We start from the raw sequence: 22,181 nt of genomic DNA, 5'->3' as shown, positions 1-22,181 counted from the left end.
CTGGGCGGTGCAGTTCTGTGGCTCCGCCAGGTCTGCCTCGTCTCGGGTTGTCCACTCGCTCCCTCTGACCTCTCGGTCCCTCCCGCAGTTGGTGGAGTCCGAACACAGTTCCCGGCGGCCCTTGCTGGGCAGGGGCGGGGGACAGGTGAGTCGCCGCCCGTCCCCGCTCCCCAGCGCCCCCCAGGTAAGCGGCCAGGATGAGGGACCCTGGTGGGGCGGAGCGATAACTCTGCGGCTTAGGGGTGGTCCCCGCCCCCTCCCAACCCCATCCAGTTCCCTTGAGGCCACCAGCTAGACCCCCTCCAAGTTCCTTTGGGACTCTGAGACCACTAGGCACTGAGTTCCCTCCCGCGGTTCTTCTGTATCTCCCTGAGTTTTGCGGAGGGTCCCGCTGGGGGACCGGCTGATCCCACTGCACCACCCGCCCCTCCCCCTCGCCCCTGCAGGTGCTTCAGGGGGAGGGCAGCGGGTTTTGTTTCTCCGGAAGGGAAGGGGTAGAGGCCCCCGTAGGTACCACTGATCGAAAGTGAGGGGGTGGGAGACTGGCAGATGAGGGTCCAGGGGCTCTCAGAGCTGTCACCGCCACTGGGCTTGCAGGCGTGGCTGCCACTCTGCCTTGATGGTAACTGCCCCCAGAGGACTCGCTTCCGGCTGGGGTGGAGTTTCTGGAGACTGGGCCCGGCCCTGCACCTCCCTACCCAGCTCAGGGCTCAGTAATGGTGCGCCCCGGAAACTCCTGCCCGACTTGTCCCCACCTGGGCAAGGGTACCAGGGCCCTGGGTACCACCCAGGCAGAAGTCCAAAGCAGTGCCCAGGTGCCAGTGCCCAGGTGAGCCCCCAGCCCCCACGCAGCCTCTGAGCACCTCCCACACGCCCTGCTCCTCCCTCCTGGAGAAGGGGTGTGTGGGAGAGGCCTGTAGCTCAGAACTTGGGAAGGTCTGTGTTTCCTGGAAGGAATTCCCGCTCTAGACTGTGGGGGCACTCTCAGCCCCGGCTCCAGCCACTTTTCCTTTTAGGCCGAGTCAAGAGTCCACCCCTGACCTCTGCTGGTTTCTCCACACTGTGCTCCTGTGGGAGGAAAGGGAGGGGGCTTGGGCTGTGACTGGACACCCCCAAGCGGGGGCACTGTCTGGGCACAGCTCTAGTGGGCTGGGCACCCCGGCCTCGCCTGAGGAAGCCCCTTGAGCTGAGCCAGCTTTCCTAAGTGCTGAGCTCCCTGGCGTTAAGGGTGGGGAGAGGGGCGGGGGTGGGGGACAGGGCAGACTGAGGGCTGGGCCCAGTCTTGCTGGGGCAGAGTCCTGCAGGCGTCAGCTGGTGGCTGGGAGCCCGCTCCCCCCCACCCCGCCCCACTCCCACAGGGTGGAGAGCCTGGACAAGGCCACCCTGGTTCTGTTGTCCTGGGTGACGGCAGAGCCCGGACAAAGGCTGCCTGTTTAAGGCCCAGCCCCCTCCCCAGCCAGCTGCCTAGGCCCGCCCGGAGGTGATGGAATGTAAGGAACTCTCAGGAGGGCTGAGACCTTGATGTGCCCAGCTTGGCACAGAGTGACCGCCGTGGAGGGGGGACGCAGTCTAGGGTGCAGCTGAGGCCATGCTGTCTGCTGTTCTGTCCGGCGCTGGTGAGGGGTGAGGGGCGCGGGCCCAGGCCGCTGGCTCCTGTGAGATTTCTGGCAGGAGGAAGTGCTGCGGGGTCACGGGTGGGCACAGGAAAGGCCCCAGCTGTCCTGACCTTTCTCCCCAAGAGGGGGACTCCCCAGGTCAGAACCTTAGGAATGGAGAGCTGCATCCGCAGGCCCCCACCCGCCCATCCTCTTGCAGGAATGGCGCCACTGAGGAAACCGGTGGGGAACTGCCCAGACTCCCCTCCCTTCCTTCCTCCCTAACTGCCCTCCTCCCCTCTGGTGGTGGAGGAGTCTCCCTGTCAGTCCATTCCTGCCTGCGGTTTTTCTCGGGTCACTCACTGGTGCTTCCCAGGTGGCGCTAGTGGTAAAGAACCTGCCTGCCAATGCAGGAGACCTGAGAGACGCAGGTTCAATCCTTGGGTTGGGAAGATCCTCTGGAGGAGGGCATGGTAACCCACTCCAGTATTCTTTGGGTTTGTCTGGTGGCTCAGATGGCAAAGAATCTGCCTGCAGTGCGGGAGACCCGGATTTCATCCCTGGGTTGGGAAAAGTCCCCTGGAGAAGGAAATGGCCACCTACCCCAGTATTCTTGCCTGGAGAATTCCATGGACAGAGGATCCTGGTGGGCTATCGTCCATGGAGGTCACAAAGAGTGGGAACGACTGAGTGACTAACAACACTGGACCGTGTGACCGTGTGTTTGGTGTTTGTCTGTAGATGGGGGCAGGGTTGGGGCTCAGGCAGCCCAGGCTGGAAGCGGCACCTCCCACGGTCCCCAGGGAGTGGGTGGCGGGGCTGGGTGCCAGGCTCACTTTGCTGTAACGCTTCCTGTCTCATCAGATGGGCAGCGGGAGGCTCTGGAGGCCGTGTCCAGGCTCTGAACTGCGCTAGGGCTGTGGACTTGCTGGCAGTGGGCTGCAGACATGTCCCAGTCGCCAGCCTTTGTCCTCAATGTCCTCGAGACCCCAGAGGACCCAGAGGGGTAGGTGCTCTGGGGTGGGGCTGGGGGCCGGGATGTGTCACCCCCAGGGAGAGGTGGGCTGGACCTCAGCCCTTTGGAGGGGGAAGGCTGCTGGGATGAGGACTGGGTCAGCAGCAGCCTGACCTCCCCGCCACATCCCCCGTTCTGGATCCAGCAGCCAAGAGCCCAGCCCCTATGATGAGAGCGAAGTGCATGACTCCTTCCACCAGCTCATCCAGGAGCAGAGCCGCTGGGTGGCCGAGGAGGGGCTGGAGCTGCAGCAGAGGCAGCCGGAGACTGGCGCCCTGGGGGCCTCAGGTGAGCCCACCTGTCCAGGTGCTGGGATGCGGTGGGCAGGGCACTGAGCCTCTCACCCTCTGAGGAAGCCCCTCCTAGCGGCCTGGGGAGGGGGCTGGGCGGGGAGATCTCTAGCCGGCAGGATCCGTAGAACCTCTGGACAAGTCTTAACTTTGCTGGACAGGCAGCGACCACGAGACCATGCTGGGGCCTGAGGGTGCCCCCGTCTACAGCATGGCCACGCTCCGCATCTTGGCCAGCATGCCCAGTCGCACCATTGGTGAGTGGGACCCTTTCCCTTCGGACCCTGGGCTGGGCTGGGGTTTCTGGCTAAAGATCTACAGATCCCAGAGCCGGGCCCCTTCTGCTCCCACCTCACCCTATCTGCTGCCTGGAGGCCCAGCCCAGCCCCAGGCAGCCTCGCTGGGTTCTAAAAAAATGACTCCAGAGTCATCATGGGGATAAAAATAGACTCTTGGGAACCGGTGGAGCTTGAGGTCTCTTATGAAGGGACTTTCCTGGGTCCTGGGAAGCAGTGTGTGTGTGGGGGGTGGTGGCCCCTGCTCCACGTGAGGGGGCCGCATCCCTCCACTGACCAGTGGCCTCCGCAGGCCGGAGCCGTGGGGCCATCATCTCCCAGTACTACAGCCGCACGGTGAAGCTGCGTCGCAGGGCCGGCCGGCCGCAGCTCAGGGACATGGGCCGCTCAGCCCGGCCCAGCCTCCGCCTGTACGACCTGGAGCTGGACTCTGCGGTCCTGGAGGAGGAGGGTGAGTGGGGGTGGGGCGGGGCCTCACTGGGGAGGACATCTGCTGGCGGGGTGGGGGCTGGGGAGCAGCGGGCTGTCTGAAGGTCCCCTGGAGTGAGGTCCCTTTGCAGGCGTGCAGGAGGGTCTTGGTGTCCCAGCCATTGGGACAGAGAAGCATGGGCCTCTCCGGTTGCACAGGATCTGACTCAGCAGCCAGGCACTCTACAATGTCTGTCGAGTGTTTGTAGTGTCACAGACGCTGGTATTGGCTTTGGGATGTGATGGTGGTGAGCATATCCATTCAGTTCTCGTGCAGTTTATCATCTGGTGAAACAGGAACCAAATAAACGGATAAGCGATGGTTAAGGAGATCCAACCAGTCCATTCTGAAGGAGATCAGCCCTGGGATTTCTTTGGAAGGAATGATGCTGAAGCTGAAACTCCAGTACTTTGGCCACCTCATGCGAAGAGTTGACTCATTGGAAAAGACTCTGATGCTGGGAGGGATTGGGGACAGGAGGAGAAGGGGACGACAGAGGATGAGATGGCTGGATGGCATCACTGACTCGATGGACGTGAGTCTGAGTGAACTCCGGGAGTTGGTGATGGACAGGGAGGCCTGGCGTGCTGCGATTCACGGGGTCGCAAAGAGTCGGACACGACTGAGCGACTGAACTGAACTGAACTGAACTGAAAACTCAGATTGAGATGAGATGTGATGGCTGGATGGTGTAGCCGATGCAATGGACATGAACATGGGCATACTTTGGGAGACGGTGAGGGACAGGGAGGCCTGGCGTGTTGCAGTCCATGGGGTCACAAAGAGCTGGACACAACCCGGTGACTGAACAGCAACAACAAAGCTCAGACAAGGGCAGCTGAGGAAAAGTGCCTGGCAGGAGAGCGTTGCAGCGCCCATCTAGCCTAGAGGAATCCCGGGAGGCTTCCTGGAGGACATGACACTAGAGCTGATGGGGGCATGTGCAAAGGCCCCGGGTGGGAGCCTCCTGGCTTCCCTGAGCATCTGGGAGGCTGCTGTGGGGGAGTTGGGGAACAAGAGAGAAAAGCTGTAGGAAGGCGCAGGGCCCAGCGCACAGGTCAGTCTTCAACCAAGTGATCTCTGGCAGCAGCGCCCAGGGCCTTGGGCACTTCCTGGGGCCCTCCTGTGTTTCCCCTCCCTGTTTACCCAAGGCCCCCAGCTGGTAGGTGACGGAGCAGTGCAGGGTGATGTGAGCTCAGGGGTCAGGGTGAATGTTCCAGTTTTATTGTGCGAACCAGGCTGGATGTCTGCTTTTCGGTCATTTCTTATCTGGAAAGAGGAGTTAAAATAGCATCCCCTTTCCAGGGTGGGTGTGAGGATGAAAGGAGAGAGGCCGAGGGGTGGCCAGGTCTCCAGACCCCGCCGTCCTCTACTGACCCCAGCGGGGCTTGGCATAGTGGGAAGTGGTGGGGGGCTGGGGGGCTGGGACCCCATTGCTGCTGAGTAGGGGGAGCATATAGGGCTCCAGTGCATGGGGGGATCAGAGCAAGATGCTCGAGGGGCCCCAGGAGGGGAGTTTGGGTCAAGGAGAGGGGCACTGGGCTGGGCCTTGGAAGATGCGGGGAACTTGATTGTGTCCTGGGCTCCCGGGGGTGGAGGTAAGAGAGGGTGACGGCCGGCAGGCATGTGGGCCTGGCCCGGAGGCAGAGGCCTGGGTGGCAGGGGACAGCTGCATGGCAGGAGGGAGGGCAGGGTGCCGCAGGAACCTCAGCTCGCCTCCTTCCCCCTGCAGAGAAGCGGGGCCTCCTGGTGAAGGAGCTCCAGGGCCTGACAGCGGCCCAGCGGGACCACATGCTTCGGGGGATGCCCCTGAGCCTGGCTGAGAAACGCTGCCTGCGGTCAGTGCCCCTCCACCTCGGGTGGCCCCCAGACGCCCTTCCTCGGGTGGGCGGGGCAGGGGGTGATGGCGGTCCCCGGTGGGGAGGGAGTGGACCGACCCCAGACGCTGCCTCTGCCTCCAGGGAGGAGAGCCGGCCCCCAAGGGGCAAGCACAGAGCCCAGCGGCACCGCGGGCTCCTCTCCTGCTGCGACCAGCTCCGTGACAGCTGTGTCCTGGTAGGAGCATCTGGGTACCCGGGAGGGAAGGGGTGGAGTGGAGTGGGGGCGATGGGGGGGTCCTTTCTCCCTCCGACTGACGCCTCCAGCCTGGCTCCGGGCCGGGGCTGACCTCCCTTCTCCCCTCACGGCGCCCCTGCGCTCCGGGCCCCAGACTGGACTGCGGTCCTGTTGGGGCCGGCTCCCCGCCCCGGCCCCGCCTGAGAGCCGTGCTGCCGCTGTCCCCGCAGGCCTCGCACAACCTGGGGCTGGCGCTGCTCTCGGGGCTGCAGGCCCTGATGCCCTGGCACTATGCCCTGAAGCGGATCGGGGGCCGGTTCGGCTCCAGCGTCCTGTCCTACTTCCTCTTCCTCAAGACCCTGCTGGCCTTCAACACCCTGCTGCTGCTGCCGCTGCTGGCCTTCATCGTGGGCGTGCAGGCCGCCTTCCCACCTGCGCCCACGGGCCCTGTGCCCGCCTTCACGGGCCTGGAGCTCCTCACCGGTGGGGTGAGGCTTGGCGGGGAGGGGGCGGCGAGCAGGGGCACCCTCTCGTTACACCCCCACCCCAACTCCTGCTGTGGCTCTGGCTCCCTCGCTTTCCCTGGGACCCTGGAAGCCCTAGGGCAGCCGCGCTCCTCCGTTCACCTCCGTGTTCCCCTCACCCCGCTTGCTCTCTGGCCCTTCCCCTTCTGCCTTTCTCCTCGCACCACCTTCTGGGTGCCCTGCAAGCCTGAGGGTGGGTCAGCTGCCAGGAGGGCAGACTCCCTGACCCTGCCAGGCGTTTTCTCCGCAGGGCTACCTCACCCACAGTGTCATGTACTACGGCTACTACAGTAACGCCACGTTGAACCAGCCTTGTGCCTCCCCACTGGATGGCAGCCAGTGCACTCCCGAGGCGGGCAGCCTGCCCTACAGCATGCCGCTGGCCTACCTCTTCACCCTGGGGGCAGCTTTCTTTATCACCTGCATCACTCTGGTCTACAGGTAATGGCTCTCTGCCGTGTGAACCCAGTTCTGAGCATCACTGACCAACCCATGCATCCATCTGTTCATTCATTCATCCATCTGTCTACCTATCCATCCGTCATCACTCCCTCCGTTCATTCATCCGTTCATCTGTCCATCCATTAATCCATCTGGCTACCCATCCATTCATCATCTCTTCATCCATCCAGCCACCCATCCAGTCATCCATCTAGCTACCCACCCATCCATTTTCCCATCCACTCATCCGTCCAAAGATTGAAGGCAAGAGGAGAAGGGGGCAACACAGGATGAGATGGTTGGATGGTAGGGACATGAGTTTGAGCAAACTCCGGGAGATAGAGAAGGATTGGGAAGCTTGGCTTGTTGCAGTCCACCTTGGGGTCACAAAGTTGGACACAGCTGAGTCTGAACAACAACAATCCATCCATCATCACTCTATCCATCCATCTATCCATCAACCATGCGTCTGTAGATCCTTCCTTCCATCCATACTTTCATCCACACACCCATCCACTCCACACACATTTGCTGCGCTCTGCTCAGGGCAGGAAGATAAATGAGCTCTGTGCACATCCTTGAGACGCTTGCTGTGTACAGGAGAAGACAGGCCAGTGAAGAGGCTGGGAAACTGTTGCGTTGCTCAGGTGTTATGGAGCATGGGAGTCAGACCAGCTTCCTAGGGGGGTGGCCCTAGTACCACAGAGGGAGGTTAAATAAGGGCAGCAAGGGAAAGACAGAGGAAGGTACTCTGGTTCTCAGAAGAGGCAGTGCACAGGTCCTGAGGCAAGCCAGAAGCTTCTCTAGCCACGTCTGGGTGGGAGGCAGCCGGCGTGGTGGTGGGGAGTGGAGCTGACCCCATTTCTAGCCCTTTGTGGCTGCTGGGCATCCTGCTGGACAGGTCTGACCTAGGGTGGGCGGTGGTCCACCCCAGGAGGCTGAGAGCTCTGGGCTAGAGGAAGGGCAGGGAGAGTGGCCGGAGGCCCATCAGCACTGGCCGGGGGTGGGGGGCCTCCTGTGAGTGGCCGGTGCACTTTGTCAGATCTGTTTCTCCCGGCCTCTTCGCCTTTTGCCAAGCCTGGCTCTGCTTCTCCCAGCATGTCCCGCTCTTTCGGGGAGAGCTACCGAGTGGGCAGCACCTCGGGGGTCCACGCCATCACCGTTTTCTGTTCCTGGGACTACAAAGTGACCCAGAGATGGGCCACCCGGCTTCAGCACGACAACATCCGAACCCAGCTGAAGGTGAGCTGGGGGCTCACAGCCCCCTGGGGCCACGGTCTGCTACCCCCATGTCCAGGGGAACACCAGTTGGGGCCCTGCAGTGGGCCTTCGAGAAGGGCTTCCTCTTCTTGAAGGCCCCGTGTCCTCCGGCCCTGGCAGGAAGAGGCCTCCACTGTGCCAGCTGGCCCGCACTCCCAGCCCCCCCGGTAGCCCTGGGGTACAAGTGAGAACAGTGAGGTCTCAGTCCCTTGCCCATGGCCCTTTGGGCCAGAGGGTGGCTGAGCTGGGCCTCCTGGAAGAGTCTCTGCTGTTGGGGGTCCCTGCTGTGGGATTCGAGTCACGGGCGCTCAGTTTTGACCCAGCTGTCGGGCCCTCAGGGAGCGTCCCATGGCTCCTAGTCGGTGAGGGAACAGCTGTCTGCAGGCAGCACGGCTCAGTAGGCAGGTGGGGGGCAGGCCACGTCCCTGGAGACGGGGCCTCTGACGGAGCCACAGGCCGTGGTACCGGGGGCAGGCGGAAGGTGAGCCCTGGCCGCCCCCGACCCCAAGCCTCCCCGTGTGTCGGCTCCGTGCGCCCCCCCGGGGTGTGGTGCTCGCGTGGGCAGGTCCCCGCGTGTCTGTGCCCTGGGGAACAGGCTCGCTGTCACCTGCAGGAGCTGCTGGCTGAATGGCAGTCACGCCAGCACCGCCGGAGCGCGTGCGGGCAGCTGCGACGGGTGGCTGTGCTGGGGCTCGTGTGGCTACTATGTCTGGGCACCACTCTGGGCTGCACCCTAGCTGTCTACACGTTCTCGGAGCTCATGATCAAGGTGCGGAGAGGGCGCGGGCGGCCCCCGAGGAGGCCGGGGCCTCCCGCTTTATTAGCTGGGGCCCCTGGCCTCCCACACCCTCCGCCCCGGCCCCCTCCAGAGGACACTTTCCTCCCGGGCCTTGTTCTCATTCTAGTTCTAACGCTATTATGACGTCCTTTTGTTTTCTTGTCTTTTGGTTTCTCTTTTCACTTTTTTTCCGACACCTGCGTTCCATCCTCCCTTCTCCGCCTCCCGCCCCCCTTCCTGTGCGGTTTGAACACAGGGCCTGGGGTGGGGGAGGTGTGCCTGCATCTGCACCTGCTCTGTCCCCCCAGACCCCTCCCTGCAGCCCCTTCCCCACCGCGGCCGGGCCCGGCAGTGGACCTGACCCTGTCCTTGGGCCCCTCCGGGGACCGCTGCCCCGCCCCGCCCCGCCCCAGCAGAGCCCAGTGTCCGCGGAGCGGGAGGCTGTCCTGCTGCTCCTGCCCCTGGTGGTTTGCCTCCTCAACCTGGGGGGCCCCTACCTGTTCCGCATCCTGGCCGCCCTGGAGCGGCACGACTCCCCAGTGCTGGAGGTGTACGTGGCCATCTGCAGGTGCGAGGCTAGCTGGGCCAGGTGCGGGTTTCTGGGGCGGGACTTCTGTCTCCCAGGCGCCCTGCCCTCAGCCCATGCACCCACCCTTTTCCGCAGGAACCTCATCCTCAAGATGGTCACCTTGGGGATTCTTTGCTACCACTGGCTGGGCCGCAGGGTGGGCACCCTGAAGGACCAGGTGAGGGTGGGCTGGGCGGTGCTGGTGGGGGCCTGGGGCTCCCCGGGCCCCTCACAGCAGCCAGCCCTTGCCTGACCTTCCCTGGCTCTGTCCGCAAGCGTCCTGGGGGCACCCTGGTGGCAGGGGAGGGTGGGGGCTGAGGCCGCCTCCGTTTCAGTGCTGGGAGAACTTCGTGGGCCAGGAGCTGTACCGGCTCATGGTGATGGACTTCATCTTCACGCTGCTGGACACGCTTCTGGGGGAGCTGGTGTGGAGGTGAGGCCCGCAGGCTGGGTCCCCGCACCTGGGCATCCCCTGCAGAAGGGCTCCTAGCATCCTCCCCTGCGTGTGTGGTGGAGGTGGGGTCACCTGGGCGGTCCTCAGGCCTCTGAAAATCAGGACCTGACCCCACACTGGGACCACAAATTTCCACCCATGACAGCTCTTCTGTAAAATATCGTTAAACTGAGAAAAACCCTGAGAAAACAGGATGTAGCGTATTTTTAGATCGGAAAGGAAAACAGGTTTCAAAATGATGCATGTAGTCTAATCCGTCAAGGGAAAAAGGGTCGGGAGGAAGCACAGAAAGTGGAAGAATGTGTTCAGCTGTCCTGGCTGTGGGTGCTAGCATGGCAGGTGTCATTTCCTTCTTTTTTGTGTTTTCTTTGAGAACATTGGAATTTAAAAATAATAAGATTTTTACTTAAAATTTTTTCAAGATTGATTTTTATTTTTGGCCGCACCTCGTGGCATGCAGAACTTCCCCGACCAGGGATCGAACCCCTGCCCCCTGCAGTGGAAACGTGGAGTCTTAACTACTGGACCACCAGGGAGGCCTCAATAATAATAAAAATATTTTTTTTAGAAAATCTTTTTTTTCCTTGGCCGTGCTGGGTCTTCGTTGCTGTGTGCAGGCTTCTCGCTGTAGCGGCTTCTTCTGCCGTGGAACACAAGCTCTAGGGCTTGGGGCTTCAGTGATTGTGGCATGTGGGTTCAGTAGTCGTGGCTCCCAGGCTCTAGAGCATAGGCTCAGTAGTCGGGGCGCACTGGTTTAATTGCCTCATGGCATGTGGGATCTTCCAGGGCCAGGAATCAAACTGTGTCTCCTGCACTGGCAGGTGGATTCTTTACCACTGAGCCACCAAGAGGGATGCCATATCTGATAGCTCAGCTGGGAAAGAATCCTCCTGCAATTCAGGAGACCTTGGTTTAATTCCTGAGTCAGGAAGATCCGCTGGAGAAGGGATACCCACTCCAGTATTCTGGCCTGGAGAATTCCATGGACTGTATAGTCCATGGGGTCGCAAAGAGTCAGACACGACTGAGCGACTTTCAATTCACTTTCACCAGGGAGGGAGTGAAAGTTGCTCAGTCGTGTCCAACTCTTTGCAACCCCACAGACTGCAGCCTGCCAGGCTTCTCTGTCCATGGAATTTTCCAGGCAAGAATACTTTCCCTTCTCCAGGGGAAGTTTTTGACCCAGGGATCGAACCTGGGTCTCCCTCATCACAGGCAGATTCTTCACCGTCTGAGCCACCAGGGAATAAGATTTTTAAAAAGCAGTAACACCTTTGATGCCAACGTGCATGTTTGCACTGGGGTGTATCGCACGTGCTTAGAAAATGGACAGAGACTAAGTCAGCTGCAGTGCAGACCCCTCCGTGTGGGACCCCAGTCCGCCGTCTCCCCTCAACATCGCTGGGCACTGGGAGGGGTGGGCTGGCTCGTCAGCTTGCCGTGCGGGTCAGGGTGGGGTCCCAGCGTCCCTCGGGCTGGTCTCGGGGATCGGTCCTCCTTAGTGACCCCCGGGCTCTTCTGCCCCAGGCTTTTCTCTGAGAAGCAGCTTAAGAGGAAGGGGAAGCCTGAGTTCGACATTGCAGGAAATGTTCTGGAGCTGATTTACGGGCAGACCCTGACTTGGTGAGCATCTCCCTTGTGTGTCCCATTGCCCAGCCCCCGGGGAGGCTGACCCCTTCCCCCTCAAGGCCCCAGCAAGGTCCAGTCCTGGGATTCTGGAGTGACCTGACCCCTCAGCTCCCAGTGGACCCAGGCTCCAGTCCCCTTGCTGGGCTTTCCTCGAGGTCTGATCCTGAGCCAGGCCTGGGGGGACAGTTCTGGGCCTGGGGAGCAGCCCGGGGGTCAGGACCCCAGACCCTGGACTGCAGTCCTCTCTTCTCCACGCCCTCCTCAGGCTGGGGGTCCTCTTTTCCCCGCTCCTGCCCGCCATGCAGATCATTAAACTGCTGCTCCTCTTCTACATTAAGAAGGTAAAGGTGTTGCTGGGTCCTGGGGGTGGGGGCGCGGGGGGCAGCAGGCCTGGGGAGCGTGTGCAGCCAGGGTGGCCGCTGGGCCGGCAACACGGAGCCCTAGGACATTAGAACTCTTCCCTGGCCTGGGTGGTACGCGGCTGGCAGCCCAGGGCCACCCTCTGGGGTCAGTCGCACAGACCCCAGCTGATTTCTGGCCCCGAATCTCTGCCTTTGGCAGGCTGGCAGCATCCCGTTAGGGTCTATGGTTGTCGCCACGTGCCCGTGTGTACAGGTCAGGGCTTCCAGCCGGGGGCTCAGAGGCGCTCAGAACCAGCACCTCCTCTCCTCTGCTCCCCGTGTTTCCTCATCTGTACACAGGGGATATGGTCTGCCCAGGTGACTCAGTGGTAAAGAATCCACCTGCTGAGCGGGAGATATGGGTTCGATTCCTGGGTTGGGAAGATCCCCTAGAGAAGGAAATGGGAACCCACTCCAGTATCCTTACCTGAGAGATCCCATGGACAGAGGAGCCTGGCAGGCTACAGTCCGTGGGGTCACAAAAAGTCTGACATGCTTTAGTGACTAAACAATAAAACAAACAAAAAAAACCCTATGGATGGTGCCCTAGGGGGCACTGCTGGAGATGACGTTTATAAAGCCCAGGGCGTGGGTCTGGCCCACTGGAGACCTTTAGTCAATGGAGGTGGCTTTGAGTAGCATCCCTCCTGCTTACAAGTGAGCTGGCCAAGCATCCCCCCATGTCCATTGGTCTCTCCTCTGCAGACGGGGAGGTGGCCCCACTGGCCCTCCCCAGCCTGCGGGCTTAGGATTTCGAGCGTCTGCCTCTCTGTCGGGCTGTTCTGAGGTCTTGGCTCAGGCTGGAAGCCGGGCTCAGGGTGCTGGAAGCGCAGCACCCCCTCAGCCCACGGCGGGCTTCCGTCCTGTTCGCTCTGGGAGGCCCCACCAGGCCTGGGAGTGGGGGTGGTGGACGGCAGGGTGGTGGTGGCCAAACGCAGCCTTTGTCCCCAGGCCAGCCTGATGGCCAACTGCCAGGCACCCCGCAGGCCCTGGAAGGCGTCCCACATGAGCACCGTCTTCATCTCCCTGCTCTGCTTCCCCTCCTTCCTGGGCGCGGCCGTTTTCCTCTGCTACGCTGTTTGGCAGTGAGTGGGCGCCTGGCCTCCGGGGTTGGGGTGTGGGGAAGGCCGCCTGGCGAGGCTCTGACTGCTGGCCGAGGTTCGGGTGGTGTGGAGCGGCCCTTTGCCCGGGCTCAGGGGTCACGCCGCCCACCCTCTTCCCCCAGGGTGAAGCCCTCAAGCACCTGCGGCCCCTTCCGGACCCTGGACACCATGTATGAGGCGGGGAAGGTGTGGGTGCGCCGCCTGGAGAAGGCGGGCCCCCGCGTCTCCTGGCTGCCCTGGATCCACCGCTACCTGGTGGAAGATACCTTCCCCATCTACCTGGTGTCAGCCCTGCTGCTGTGAGTGACGGGGTCCCTGGCTTCTGCCACCCCCGGGGCTCCTGCGAGGGGCCCAGCCTGACCGCCCGTCTCCCGCAGGGCTGTGATCTACCTCAACATCCAGGTGGTGAAGGGCCAGCGGAAGGTCATCTGCCTCCTCAAGGAGCAAATCAGCAACGTGAGTGCCCCTCTGAGCCCTCCACCCAGGGTCCCTCCAGGCTTTTAACCTCCCTGGGATCTGGGCTGTGGAAAGGGGTTGTTTGCTAAGCAAATTATATCAATTGAGATACATAGTTTGTATTCATCAGAGTTGTAGATGGGAGGCAGCCAGGCTGCCCATCTGCAAAGAGCCCGCTGGGAGGAGGGCTCCAGAGGTGCTTCTCCGACGACCGCCCCCCCCACCCCCAGTCCCCCAGAGGTCGCCCAGCCCTGCCTCATGGGCTGTCCCTCCCTCCTCCCTGCTCAGTTACTGGACCTCCCATCACCTTTGGGGCAAGTCACTGCCCTGACAGTCAGGGTCACTCGGGCTGGCGTTTGCCTGGACGGCAGGAGCCTTTCGCCTGGTCCTTACCCTGCCCAGGTCTGGGCTGGCTGCTCAGGAGCACGTGTCAGTGACAGCAGTTCTCCCTGAATACTCAGTGGCCTCTGACCTTGTCCCTAGGGCCCCGACATTACTCTCCCCACTGCTATTTTTTTTTCCTTTTCTCCCTTTCCTTTCCGGTTTCTCCCTTGTGTACTCAATGCTTGAGCCCACCTTGGGGCCAGCTGCTGCCTGTGTTCCCCAGGCAGTCACATCAGGGCTGGTAGCTCCCCGCCATCCTGCGTTAGAAGTGACCTGAGGGTCCACTGCGGGGGGTCAGCCAAGGCGGGACCGGGCTGGGCTGCAGCTCGTGTGAGCCTGCTGCTGGCTGGTTGGTGCAGGGGCTCAGAGTTAGGTCTTTCCAAGTGGGAGGATCTCCTGGGGACTGCTTCCACTTTTTATTGGGTTGTAAGCAATGCAATGCTTCTACAAACAGCAGGCAGGGCTCAGGCTGGGCGTTTTGGCTGAGGGGGGTTGCCTGGCCCCAGCTGTTGGAAATGGGTTGTTTTTCCCAACTGGCTCGTGCTCTGCTGTGTAGTTCTTCGGGACCTGAGGTACCCGGCGGGATGCACAGGGGCATTGAGAGGAGAACCCCTGGTTCGCCTTGTTCCGCCTGCCGTTCCTCTAGGAGCTGAAGGACAGTTCCCCAGGCGGCCCTCGTGGTGGGCAGCGTCTCCCACCAAGGCTGAGCACGGGCCCGGTTCTGAGTCTGGGGCTGCTGGTCTGAGCTCCGCCAGCACTCGGAGCATCTTCTCCTGGGACTGAGCAGGGCGGCTTACTCAGGCGCACGGCCCTCTGTACCCACCAACTCGGTGGAGAGACAATGGGGAGGACCCATCTTGGAGGTGTGTCTGTCTCAGCATCTTCCTGGGTGAGCCAGGGTCCCCGGCACCCAGGACGCATTCGAGCAGAATTGCTGTTTTCTCTTTGTGAAGGCTCCCTACCAGAAACCCAGTCTGACCCTGGAGCTGCATGGGCCCTGAAGTCTGCCGGATGTTTAACCGGGTTCTCGACTTTAAACCTTTATGCACTTTTCACAGTCATTTGTCGAAAGAGCCCTGGGTTGGCTGATTTGTTGTTGTTTAGTCGCTAAGTCATGTCCAACTCTTTGCGACCCCATGGACTGCAGCACGCCAAGCTTCCCTGTCCTTCACCATCTCCCAGTGTTTGCTTAAACTCACATCTGTTGAGTCGGTGATGCCATCCAACCATCTCATCCTCTGTCGCCCCCTTCTCCTCCTGCCCTCAATCTTTCCCATCATCAGGGTCTTTTCCAATGAGTTGGCTCTTCGTATCTGGTGGCCAAAGTATTGGTTGATCGCTGCCCCAAAGATGTCCTTGTCCTAAACCCAGGAGCTGTGAATGAGCCATGTCACCTGGCATTGGAGTTGGGGGTTCAGGATTGCAGATGGAATTACAGTTGCTGTAATTCCATCTGCTGATCTGGAGGTGGGGAAGATTGTCCTGGATCATTTGGGTGGGCATGATAAAGCCCTTAGAAAAGGAAGTTGGAGAGTCAGTATCAGAGAAAAGAGTGTAAGAAGGACTTGACTGGACGCTGCTGGCTCTGCAGATGGGAGGAGGCTGTGAGCCCAGGGATGTGGGCAGACTCAGAAGCTGAAGAAGGCGAGGACAGATTCTCCCTGGAGGCTCCAGAAGGAACCAGCCCTCCTCACTCCTTGATTTTAGCCCAGTGAGACCACTGTGGACTTTAGAAAATTTTGTTTCCTTCTGTCTGGCTGTGCTGGGTCTTCGTTGCTGCTGGGCTTTTCTCTAGCTGCAGCGTGGGCTTCTCTTTGTGGTGGCTCCTCTTGCTGCGGAGCACGGGCTCCAGGGTGCTCGGGCTTCAGTAGTTGTGGTGCTTGGACTCAGTAGTTGCGGTTCTTGGGCTCTAGAGCGCAGGCTCGATAGCTGTGGTGCACAGGCTTAGTTGCTCCATGACATGTGAGGTCTTCCCTGACCAGGGCTTGAACTTGTGTCTCCTGCATTGACAGGCGGATTCTTTACCACTGAGCCACCAGAGAAGCCCTATTGTAGACTTCTGATCTCTAGAACCGAAAGGTGTTGAATTTGTGTTGCTTTAAGCCACTAACTTTCTGTAATCGATTAGCGCAATGATAGAAAACCCATACAAACCCCATGACCCAAGCACACAGTGACCGAGGTCAGAGAGGAGGTAATTTCCCCAGGGCAGACTTACTAAGTAGCAGGACTGGTTATATATTGAGTCAGGCTTGTTTCTGGTGGCAGCCCTCGCTGTGTGAATCAGCACATTTCCCTTTTCACATTGGCTGCTAGGAGGCTAAGCTGTGTGTGTGTGTGTGTGTGTGTGTGTATGTGCCCACTGTAGGGTTCTCAGTTTTTCCTCGTTCTTGCTTGGTACCTCTGTCTCCTTTCTTTAAACTTTTCGTGTTCACGGGGTCAAATCTTTGAGAGCCCCTCAGAGTGCCATACTGGAGCAGGCCACTTCTGGATGGACATGCAGTGGACAGCTGCTCTCTGTGTTCTGGTGTTTCTAGGAGGGGGAGGACAAAATCTTCTTGATCAACAAGCTTCAGCGTGTCTACGAGAGGAAGGAGAAGAGCAGGTGAGGGGCCTGGGAGGGGAGTCTGCAGGGTGGGGGAGCAGGGAATGGACAGAGGCCCCTTCCTTCCAGGAGTCAGGGGTGGGGAGTGGCTGCTGGCCTCCCCGGGTGGCCCTTAACTTCTTGGGACTCCCCTGTCCACTTCCCCCCCCTTTTCTCCTCAGGTGTGTGGGGCATTTGGGGCAGGAGGAGAACTTAAGTCTGGTGAGAAAGGAAAAAAGGAAGTGAACTGTGTGCAGGGGGCAGGGTTGAGCTGGGGTCTCTCACACCCTTTTCCTCCTCCTCTCTGCATCCCCTGTCTTGATGAGTCAGGGGGTCGGTCTAGCTGGCCTTCTCCTCAGGCCCCGCCCCTTTCTTGCCATGGGGTGAACATCCTGCCCCCAGATGCTGCTGCATCAGGAGTGCAGGGCCTGCTCCCACGGCCGCACATCTCACCCTGCATCTGTTGCCTGTGCTTAAGTCCGGGAATGGGGAGGCACACTCAGACATCTTCCTGCCGCCTGGACAGACAGACACACTTGGGGATGCACACACCCCCTTCCCCAGCCCCTGCCCAGCCAGGGGGGCTGGCTGAGGTCTGCAGGTGGAAGCCCTTGGGGCTCCCCATCCCCACCCTGGGCAGCAGGAGTCCCCCCACCCTAGAATGAGCCATCTAATAAGACATCCTCCCCACACCCCGGCCAGGAGGAGGGCATGGCAGCCCACTCCAGTGTCTTTGGCTGGAGAATCCCATGGACAGAGGAGCTTGGCGGGCTGCAGTCCCTGGGGTCACCCTCGGCCAGGTGTCAGTGGTGAATCCTGGCCTCTTCCCGCTCCTTCCCCTTCTCAGAGCTCATGAGGAAGCTGCTAGGGCGTCCTGTGGCCTAAGGGGGTGACCGGCGCGCACTGCCCGACGCCGGGGGCCCCTCGCTGACTTCCCTTTCTGGCAGGGCTGGTAGAACCGAGGAGGCCGTGACACCCCCAGCCCTGCTCACAGACGGCTGGGACGCCCAGTAAGAGCGCCAGGCTGGCAGCCTGGTTCCTGCGGCCCTGCAGGCAGATGCCGCCTGAAGTGACCCCGCTGGGAGACAACTGGGGATGGGGGCAGGGGGCAGGCTCTGCAGCCCACCTGAGGCTGGAGCACCCCTTGTGTACCCTGCCCGGAACTCTTATTTATTCTAATTAAACATGTTTTGCAAAATGGGCTTATCTTGTGGGAGTCTGTGCTTGTACCCAGGCCTGTCCAGGCGTGCGCAGGTATGGCTGTGCCCCCGGGGCCTGCAGCCTGCATTCTTCTGCCTCCAATTTCTCCCTCTTTCTTCAAGGCTGTCTTCCTGGCCAGGCCCAGCCCTGTGGCCTCCCCCAGTGCCGGGCTCTGGATGGAACAGACTGCAGGGCTTCAGTGCTGAGTGCAGGGCGCCCTCTGCTGGCGCAGGCCCTCGTAGCAGGGATGCACCACACTGCAGCCTCCAGGGCTGCCCTGCTTGGGGGCTGTGGTGAGGTGGGGGGAAGAGTACAGGGGACAGATATGGAATGTGTGGTGGCGGATGATGAAGTGATGCTTTCAGTGGTTACTGGGTGGAGGGCAAATTTAGGGAGGAACTGAGGTGGGTCACGGAGAAGGCAATGGCACCCCACTCCAGTACTCTTGCCTGGAAAATCCCATGGATGAGGAGCCTGGTGGGCCGCAGTCCATGGGGTCGCTAAGAGTCGGACAAGACTCAGCGACTTCACTTTCACTTTTCACTTTCCTGCACTGGAGAAGGCAATGGCAACCCACTCCAGTGTTCTTGCCTGGAGAATCCCAGGGACGGGGGAGCCTCGTGGGCTGCCGTCTATGGGGTCGCACAGAGTCGGACATGACTGAAGCGACTTAGCAGCAGCAGCAGCAGAGATGGGTCATAGCTTTTCTTCCAAGGAGCATGTGTCTTTTCATTTCATTCGGAAGAAAAGCTATGACCAACCTAGACAGCATATTAAAAAGCAGAGACATTACTTTGCCAAACAAAGGTCCGTCTATTCAAAGCTATGGTTTTTCCAGTAGTCTTGTATGGATGCGAGTTGGACTATAAAGAAAGCTGGGTGCCGAAGAATTGACACTTTTGAACTGTGGTGTTGGAGAAGACTCTTGAGAGTCCCTTGGACTGCAAGGAGATCCAACCAGTCCATCCTAAAGGAAATCAGTCCTGAATATTCATTGGAAGGACTGACGCTGAAGCTGAAACTCCAATACTCTGTCCACCTGATGCGAAGAACTGACTCATTGGAAAAGTCCCTGATGCTGGGAAAGATTGAAGGTGGGAGGAGAAGGGGACGACAGAAGATGAGATGGTTGGATGGCATCACCGACTCGATGGACATGTGTTTGAGTAAACTCCGGGAGTTGGTGATGGACAGGGAGGCCTGGAGCGCAGTCCATGTGGTCGCAAAGAGTCGGACACAACTGTTCAGACATGAACATGTTGGACAGTTCAGAGTGACTGAACTGAAATAAGGTGGGTCATTTGCTAATGAGCTGTGGAGAGAGGAGCCTTTGGCAGGTGGAAGGGCAGCCAGTGTCCAGGCCTGTGGCGGAGTGAGGTGACCCCAGTCCTGCCAGGCAGAGCTTGAGGAACCTGTGGGAGGCCGTGGGCCCGAGGGTGTGGGGAGGAGGGGACAGAGCTGTCACTGACCAGGGCCCGCTGTCCGCAGGAGCTGGGGGAGCAGCCCTGTGGGAAAGGATGGGAGAGCGGCAATAGGCCCTCAATCCTCATCTCCATGGGGAACCTGGGGGAGCAAAGCCTGGCTTGGGGGGCGCAGGTGGGCCATGGGGACACCTCTGCCATCTGCCACGCTCCCAGCTGGGCCCATGCTAACCCCAGATGGTCCCTGTTTTGAGGACTGTCCCACGTCGAGGGGGCGCTCCTGCGTTTGGCAGACGTGCGGGACAGACGCCACCTGACTTTCTCGGGAACCCGACATCAGGACTCTTGCTTGTGTCTGGTACCAGGCAGGTGATGCTTGGGGACCTCTTCGAGGAGCTGGCAGCAGCTCTTGGCTGCGGTTCCGGGCATGAGCACCGCTGGGTGGGTGAAGTCGGGTGGGGAGACTTGACCTGGGCTCTCAGGGCCAGCACTCCCAGATGCCCACCTCCACGTGAAGAGCGCTTTTGGATGGATGTATGGACATCATAAACTGACCACGTCCAGTCTGAGCTGGTGCCGCCAGTTATGACTGGCTGGGCTCACTTTGCCTGCCTCGCAACGACTGAGGTCAGGACAAGCTGCTGCTGACAAACGGGCCAGAAGCCTGCGGGCATTTCTGCAGGCACCGTGTGCCAGTCAGGTGGTGTCCCTGGCCATTGAGCGCTAACCAAGGTGTTGCTGTGAAGGCATTCTGCAGGCGCCCAGCACCCAGTCAGCTGACTTTAAGGAGACTGTCCCCTGCGATGTGTGTGGGCCTTGTCCAATCAGTTGAAGGACCTCAAGATCAAGGCCAAGGTTTTCCAGAGAAGAGATTCTTCCCAGGGCTGTGGCACCCAGCTGCCTGGCTGGCGGGGTTCAAATTCCAGAGTCACTAGCTCCGCCCCCGTCCCAGTCAGTTCTCTTTCCAGGCACGTCCGTAGCCCATCACAGTGGCTTCTGATACACATGTGGCCTCGAGCCTCCAGCTGTAATATTCCGTGATGGAGCCCAAGGGGCCCTGACCGAGCAAGGCTGTGGAGTCAGAGGGGCCTGGGTTTGATGCTCATCAGCTCATGGCCTTGGCACATTCCGTAACCTCTCCCAGTCCCTGTTCCTCCCCTTTTGGGGTTGTTGGAACAATGGACACAGTCCCACGTGGTGCTTAGCACCATGCCTGGCACGTAACAGTTTTGCTTTAAAAAAAAAAAAAAAGAAAAAGAAAAAAGCGTAAACTGACAAATGAGACCCACTGGGCTCTTGCAAGTGGCTGAATTCCAGTGGGTGGGAGGCTGACAGTCTCAGCCTACCAACAGGCTCCCTCGGACACCACCTCTGCCTTGGCCACTCAGTGGAATCAACCGGGGAGATTTAAAGACCCTGATGCCTGTACACTCGACCAGAGACTCTGGTGGAATGGATTTATGATGTGCCCTGGGTTCTGGGATTTTAAGAAATTTCTGGATAATTCTGACATGCAGTCAGGACGGAGAACCAGTATCTGAAATGTCACTTAAGCCCGAAGCTTCTGTGCACTTCGGGGGTGTGTTTGGAAACAAGCTTCAGGATTTCACGGTGACTGGGGAGCCAGGCTCCTGGGTCACACCTGCAGCGTGGGACTGCCGTTCAGGGAAGTTTTCCCAGGTGGTGTGGTAAGAAACTGCCTGCCGATGCAGGAGGCGTGGGTTTGATCCCTGGGTTGGGAAGATTCCCCTGGAGAAGGCCACGGACAGAGGAGCCTGGCAGGTTACAGTCCATGGGGGTGCAGAGTCGGACACGACTGAGCTCACCACTCACACAGGCGAAGCCGGTCGACAGCACTTCTGCTGGGAGAGCTGATGTGTAGACGCTAGTAAGTTAACCGCATGTTTCCATCACGACTCCTATGTGACTTCTTCTTGTTCCACCCCATGTGCTCTATTCTTGCAAATAGTCTTCTTGAAACACCTTCCTGTCTCAGTGAACACACACTCAGCTCCTCGGGTCTTGTGGCCTATGTCCTTAGAATCAGGGCTGGCCAAGGTGGCTCCTTCCCAACCCTTTCTCCCCATTCAGAAGTCCTTTCTCCACACACCAGGCTTCTCCCCGCTGAGCATCCTGACGTCTTTGCCTTCTCCCACAGTGTTGACAGAATGAGTTAAAAAAAAAACAACAGTACAGTTCTGAGCCTCCAATTTTTCTCTTGATTCCAGACACCAAGTCTCCTTTTCATCTGTGGGTAGCAGGGCCCGGCCCTGCTCCAGGCCAGGAGGCAGTCACTCATCCTCCTCTGTGCTCCCACGTGTCCCGTTTTCCCTGGGCTTGGGAGGAAAGAGCCACCTCCTCCAGGAAGTCTGCCTCACCTTCGGCCGTCCCGGTGGCACTGAGCTTGTTCTCCAGTGAGGCGCTGGGATGGTTTGCTCCCCTGTGGTGACTCTGGACTCACAGGGGACCAGGTGAACACCCGGGGAAGGGCTGGCTCGAGCTCCTGGTGGAGTCGTGGCCTCCAGGTTTACACAAGTTCAGGATGCCGCGTGTGTTCTGATCGTCCGTGTTCTGAGCTTCACTCTTCCTCTAGCCCTTCTTCTCCTGACGCTGGTCCTCCCGTGCTCTCTTCCTGGGTCTTCTAGAGAGGCCGGTCAGAGCCAGGAGCTTTCCGTCTTGACCTCCGGAGCCAACCTGGGTCCTGTCTTCTCGGTAAAATGTGGCCGAGGCCCCTAGGAGTGTAAGAGAGGAGGAGACACTTGCTCCATTGGTCTCTGAGCAGAAGTCACAAAGGACGTTTCGGCTGGTCTTCAAGAGGATATCTTCACAATCCCGATGAGACAGCAGAACTGGCGCTGAACTTATGGTCGTGGCAGGCGATCCCGGGGTGGGCCTGGGAGCCAGTGCCAAGTGCTCGGACTCCTGACTGCGGCCTGAAGCCCGTGGGGACAGGCTGCTGCTGCTGTAGCCAGTGCCGTCACCTCAGCAGTCCTTGTACAAGACGCTATGCACAGTCATCTAAGGCTGGGGCTTCCCTGGAGGACCAGGGGTTAATACTTCCCCTTCAATGCAGGGGCTGCGGGTTCGACCCCTGGGTGGGGAACTAAGATCCCACGTGTCTCTCGGTCAGGAAACCAAAACATAGAACAGAAGCAATATTGTAAGTCAATAAAGACTTTAAAAATGGTCTGTACCCCCCCCCAAAAATACTTAAGGCTACTTTACTGAAACAAAAGAACATCTCAGTTCAGGCGCTCA

General features: G+C 59.8%; 1 protein-coding gene and 1 long non-coding RNA gene across 31 annotated transcripts in view; one reads left to right on the top strand and one right to left on the bottom strand.

Annotated features, from left to right (window-relative positions):
• The window catches only part of TMC6 (transmembrane channel like 6), a 22,567-nt gene extending 386 nt beyond the window's left edge, over nucleotides 1-22,181 (top strand). For 2 of the 30 annotated variants that reach the window (XM_086356355.1, XM_086356352.1), the window contains exons 2-22: nucleotides 89-145; nucleotides 2,460-2,601; nucleotides 2,756-2,898; nucleotides 3,062-3,157; nucleotides 3,489-3,647; nucleotides 5,398-5,503; nucleotides 5,627-5,720; nucleotides 5,951-6,208; nucleotides 6,495-6,685; nucleotides 7,783-7,927; nucleotides 8,559-8,714; nucleotides 9,140-9,291; nucleotides 9,388-9,469; nucleotides 9,627-9,724; nucleotides 11,273-11,368; nucleotides 11,640-11,715; nucleotides 12,727-12,860; nucleotides 13,001-13,177; nucleotides 13,256-13,334; nucleotides 16,256-16,323; nucleotides 17,250-17,504. In XM_086356355.1, the coding sequence (XP_086212481.1) occupies nucleotides 2,543-2,601; nucleotides 2,756-2,898; nucleotides 3,062-3,157; nucleotides 3,489-3,647; nucleotides 5,398-5,503; nucleotides 5,627-5,720; nucleotides 5,951-6,208; nucleotides 6,495-6,685; nucleotides 7,783-7,927; nucleotides 8,559-8,714; nucleotides 9,140-9,291; nucleotides 9,388-9,469; nucleotides 9,627-9,724; nucleotides 11,273-11,368; nucleotides 11,640-11,715; nucleotides 12,727-12,860; nucleotides 13,001-13,177; nucleotides 13,256-13,334; nucleotides 16,256-16,323; nucleotides 17,250-17,316 (2,436 nt within the window). In that variant the 5' untranslated portion in view covers nucleotides 89-145; nucleotides 2,460-2,542 and the 3' untranslated portion in view covers nucleotides 17,317-17,504. The other 28 variants (XM_086356350.1, XM_086356343.1, XM_086356361.1 and 25 more) reach the window with 28 other exon arrangements.
• Nucleotides 822-2,316, bottom strand: LOC147351160 (uncharacterized). Its single transcript, XR_015147245.1, has 3 exons — nucleotides 2,199-2,316; nucleotides 1,518-1,664; nucleotides 822-1,068 (listed from the first exon to the last, which is right to left on the bottom strand). It is a non-coding gene; the product is annotated as an uncharacterized LOC147351160 (long non-coding RNA).

The sequence above is a fragment of the Bos grunniens genome, chromosome 19 (assembly GCF_055505025.1).
Source record: "Bos grunniens cultivar Pamir isolate PY7600 chromosome 19, Bosgru_T2T1.0, whole genome shotgun sequence".
Lineage (NCBI taxonomy): Eukaryota > Metazoa > Chordata > Mammalia > Artiodactyla > Bovidae > Bos > Bos grunniens.
The sequence above is the reverse complement of the archived record's forward strand: the minus strand, read 5'-3'. Positions and strand labels throughout refer to the sequence as shown.